This window comes from Athene cunicularia, assembly GCF_003259725.1.
Source record: "Athene cunicularia isolate RWA chromosome 27 unlocalized genomic scaffold, athCun1 chr27_part1, whole genome shotgun sequence".
Lineage (NCBI taxonomy): Eukaryota > Metazoa > Chordata > Aves > Strigiformes > Strigidae > Athene > Athene cunicularia.
The window spans coordinates 1,209,489-1,213,791 of record NW_020799138.1 but is presented as its reverse complement, the minus strand read 5'-3'; the positions used below and the strand labels follow the sequence as shown (position 1 = coordinate 1,213,791).

At 45.9% G+C, this 4,303-nt stretch overlaps 3 protein-coding genes across 4 annotated transcripts in view; 2 read left to right on the top strand and 1 right to left on the bottom strand.

Annotated features, from left to right (window-relative positions):
* Positions 1 to 4,303, bottom strand: part of IKZF3 (IKAROS family zinc finger 3) — a 49,836-nt gene that overhangs the window by 37,570 nt on the left and 7,963 nt on the right. The window lies entirely within an intron of this gene.
* ZPBP2 (zona pellucida binding protein 2) overlaps positions 4,142 to 4,303 on the top strand; it is a 6,102-nt gene continuing 5,940 nt past the window's right edge. Inside the window, exon 1 of the mRNA XM_026864600.1 lies at positions 4,142 to 4,238. Within this exon, the coding sequence (XP_026720401.1) occupies positions 4,142 to 4,238 (97 nt within the window). The remainder of the gene's footprint in view (positions 4,239 to 4,303) is intronic.
* ORMDL3 (ORMDL sphingolipid biosynthesis regulator 3) overlaps positions 4,215 to 4,303 on the top strand; it is a 26,365-nt gene continuing 26,276 nt past the window's right edge. Inside the window, exon 1 of the mRNA XM_026864658.1 lies at positions 4,215 to 4,260. The gene's annotated coding sequence lies outside the window, so the exon portion shown is untranslated. The remainder of the gene's footprint in view (positions 4,261 to 4,303) is intronic.

The window sequence follows — 4,303 nt, the reverse complement described above, 5'->3', positions numbered from 1 at the left end:
TGGGGGGCAGCGGGGAGGGTGGGGAACCCCAGGGAGGCAGAGCCGGGAGCCCCCCCGATCCCCCAGAAAACATCCCTCTGGCCTTAGAACCTGAGGGAGGTTTGGGTTGGAAGGGACCGTGCAGATGATCCAGTTCCAGCCCCGCACCATGGCCTGCATCCCTTGTCAGCACAGCTGCCTGTCTCACGGCCACACACAGAAGGTGCTCAGGGCAGAGCCAACGGCTGAAACAGGTCCTGAACATCACAGAATTGCAGCATGCTTTGGGTTGGAAGGGACCTTAAAGATCACCCAGTGCCACCCCCCTGCCCTGGGCAGGGCCACCTTCCACTAGCCCAGGTTGCCCAAAGCCCCGTCCAACCCGGGGAGGGGGCAGCCACAGCTTCTCTGGGCGCGGGAGAGAAGTTCTTTCCCCACTATCAGGCGGCTCCACTGGTAAAGCAGCCGTGGCAGGTCCTTATGCAGGGATACGGTCAGGAACGGGACCACGGGGAGCAGCTCCAGGGGAGTAACCCCACCCGGGGGGCTCAGACAGGCTCCCACGTTCAAGGCCAAGGCAGGTGGGAAACGACAGCCCCGGTCCCCGCTGCCCACCACGTCTCAAACCAGCTCAACTCTTCCCGCCAGCCCGTGGCTCTGAGCAGCAGCACGGTCCATGTCCCCTGGAAGCCGTTTGCCAGCTCCATCTGCAAAAGAGTCACCAGCAAGATAAACGGGTGCGTAACCCACCGCGGGCCCGTCAGAACTACCAGCGGGCATTTTAGGGAGCCCTTCTCCTTTAAAGCCCACAGCAAGCACTAACACCCAAAATAGCGTAAAAAAGCTTGCGACAGCTTGGGCTAGGTCACCCAAGGGACACCAGCTATTTGTGCGGAGAGTTTAGCAGGGTGACACGGAGCTCTTTTGCGTTGGCAGGCTTCTGACTCATTTTATTTTACACTGCAGAGCCGAGTAGCCCAAGCCTTTATTAGAACTGGTGTGGCAGTTGTGCTCTGTGATGCCCACGCACGGGAAGGAGTAACTTCTCTGCATCATTTCTTTTGTGTGCAGTTTGTCCTGGCTCCGTTTACACATCATGTAAACATGCTAAGGCAGCCTCAACTGTTAAACAAATGCTGCTTTCTTTGCATCATTCGTTAACAGATCGCACTTCTCGGACTGTACATTAAATGGCTGAGAGAAAATAATACTTGTTAGCTGTTTTCCTTAATATTAACATAAATAGCATTGCTATTTGGAAGAAAATCAAGGTATGAAATTGTTTAATAAATGAAAATATAAATTCCAAAGCACTCAGAGAATTGTTAAATAATGTTTTTTGTACATCTAGTACAGACTTTGGAAAGGAGGCTCACTCAGGGCTTGGGGAGGGCTTTGAGCAGCCTGACCTCGTGCAGGATGTCCCTGCCCACGGCAGGGGGGGTGGCACCAGATGACCTTTACAGGTCCCTTCCGACCTTCTATGATTCATGAGGAAGCGTGAGCACTGCCAGACCAACGCAGCCTTGACTTGATGTGCAAGCTAAGCACTAGTCATGGCCTTTTGCTTCACCCAAAACTCAGAGCTATTTACCGAGAAAAGGCCTAAAAAGGTAATAGCTGGCCTAGATCTCAGATCAGCGCAGAACATCTGTACCTGCAGGATGTTCAGAAGATACAGAACAGCCCGTACCTGGCACGCTTTGACATCAACACAGTCCGTGTTTGCAGCTCCAAACTCCAATGAGCCAGAGAGACAAAAACAACAACCCAGGGTGCTGATCATCGTCATTTCTAGACTCTTGGGGATAGTGCTGCACCCATTTATTGCAGTTTTAGACTTATTTCATCACATTGTGCTTTGGCTTTGGTTGGGGTTTTTAGGCCCTGCAACTCGGCTGTATTTTAAAACTGATAGATGAATGCTTTGGGGTAAGAAGGCTGACGGAGGCTTAATGCATTTTTGTTTTCCACAAAGAGGTCCAGAAATCAGTAATAATACTCATGCAACCTGTGAATTTACAAGTTAACCAAGTGGCAAATGAAACTGTGATCTGACCTGGTCACTTGGACATAAAACCAAAGCCAGCAAGTGCGAATTACCATGGCTCGGGTGTGTGATAGCAAGACAACATAAAAACATGATTCACCTACTTATTTCTGTGTTGTGTCGATGACTGCTTCTTAAATTGATGCTTTTCCATGACTTGGAAAAAGATTCTGGAAAAAAAAAAAAAAAAAAAAAAAAAAAAGATAGCTGGGATAATCAAGCCTAATTCTCTGTTATTCCAGACAATCTGTGTTCCCCTTCCAGAACCATTTAATAATTAGGAAGGCTTCTCACCCCTATGAACTTTAAGGAAGCCCTAGAACCTACTGGGTGATGATCAGAAACCTCTGTTTTCCATCCCAGGATTATCCATGACCATCCCTTACTGCCAGATTTGTTCCAATTTAAATCTTTACTTTCCCTCACACTTACCATCAGATACAATCATGTCTTCTCTCTGCTTTTATTTCAAGGGCAAAAATCAACAGAACCTGCATTTTCCAGCCTATGAAGAATGCCACTATGTTCATCGTGGCCCTCCTTTTCGTTATCCGTGCTTTAGATCACCCGTCTTGAAGATCAGAGACAAAACTTGTGTCCTTCATCCCAGGCAGCATCTCTCCAGAACCTCGCACATCTCATTCACGTGACCCTCTGCTGAAAATCTCTCTACGCATCACCTAGAATAAAATATTTGCCTTTATAATATCTACTCACACCATGCCCAAGTTTACAATAGATATTTTTCCTCTTTTATCATTTCCTACTGAGCTTCTAGCTGTTAGCAAAAATACCTAGTAATTCATAAATACATGACTTCACACTTTGTCCTGTTAAATCCTCTTCCCACCGTTACCCTGCTCTTAAAGATAACCAGTTTTTTTTTTTTTTTTTTCTCATGAACTTACAAATCTGTCATGACAATTTATCAGTCTGTAACTTAGAAATATTATAGGCTTGGAAAGGAATGAGTCATCTGACTGAAAACACAGGAGCTTACGTTTATAAAGATTCAAAAGTGCAGACAAAACTTTAAAGTCAAGATACTGTTTTATAAGAATTAATGAGCTGGGGACTGATGGGTTGTGTAGGGCAGTTACATGGCAATAGGCTATAAACATCCTTAGGAACAGAGGATGTTCAGACTGAAATATGACTAGTTCATAGCAGACACGTTAAAAACTGAATCATTTTGCCTATACAGCGTAAGCGTGAAATGTTAACTTTGAGTAAAACTGAGAACTTTCAACACATGGGAACGCTGGATCTTACGAGGTGGTCCTAATTACGATTTGTTCAGCAGCTCAAGGAAATTAAAAATGAAAACCCTGACACAGTTTTTATACCTTAACCAACCACTTGAGAGTCAGTATCTTGGTCTAAGGCAGAAGAAAGTGCGGCAGCTTCCCTGCAAAGAGAGAGAAGTGAAATAGTGAGGCAGTGCACACATTTAGTAGAGCAATGAGTTTTGCAAGACATGAAATGAGAGGGACACTACTTCAAAACGCCACCAGGCTTGAGTAAAAGTATTTTCCATCAGTAATTTGATACTTCTTTTTCACATTTACTTTTTTTGGCACGCTGTATTAAAGGAAACTCATAACTTAAGTGCTTTTTTTTTACATGGAAGCAGTGAATTAAACTTTTACAGCTGCCTACAAAAATAACTATCATTCCTGTGATGGCTGGTTCCGTATTTGTTATGCAAATACTATCACTGTTATCATTTTTGGACACTGTCATGGTCTGAGGCTGCACGATAAATACGATTTAGCAAATTTACCAAAGGCTTGACCACAGTTCCTGATGTTGAGTCTCTCATGAGTGTGGTCAAAGGCAAGTACCCTCCTCTCTCCCTGTTCAGCTGTTTCCTGAGTATTTTTAAAACACTCCCTCTAGAAACAAATTATTTCTACTTTCAAGAGTTTAAAAGTTGTAAGCCAGTCTTCCAAATCACGTAACTGACTTAAAAACCACTGAGGACTCGAACGAATTATGTGGCAGGCAGATCTCTGAGCCAACAGGATATGCCCAGCTCTTTTTTTCAGTCTTTCTCACAGCCAGTAGCAGGAATGTTTTTTTGTTTTTTAAGCTGAAGGTACGTGTCCCGTAATGACTCGGCTCCAGAAACCCGCAGCTGAGGAACAGGGCGATGCGCAGAACCTTGCGGTTGCCTCCAGCCGCGGGCCAGGAGCCGCCAGGCCGGGCGGTCCCGGGCCGGGCTCAGCGCGCCCAGACCACAGCCCGGGCCTGAAGCCATTCCCTCCTGCCCCC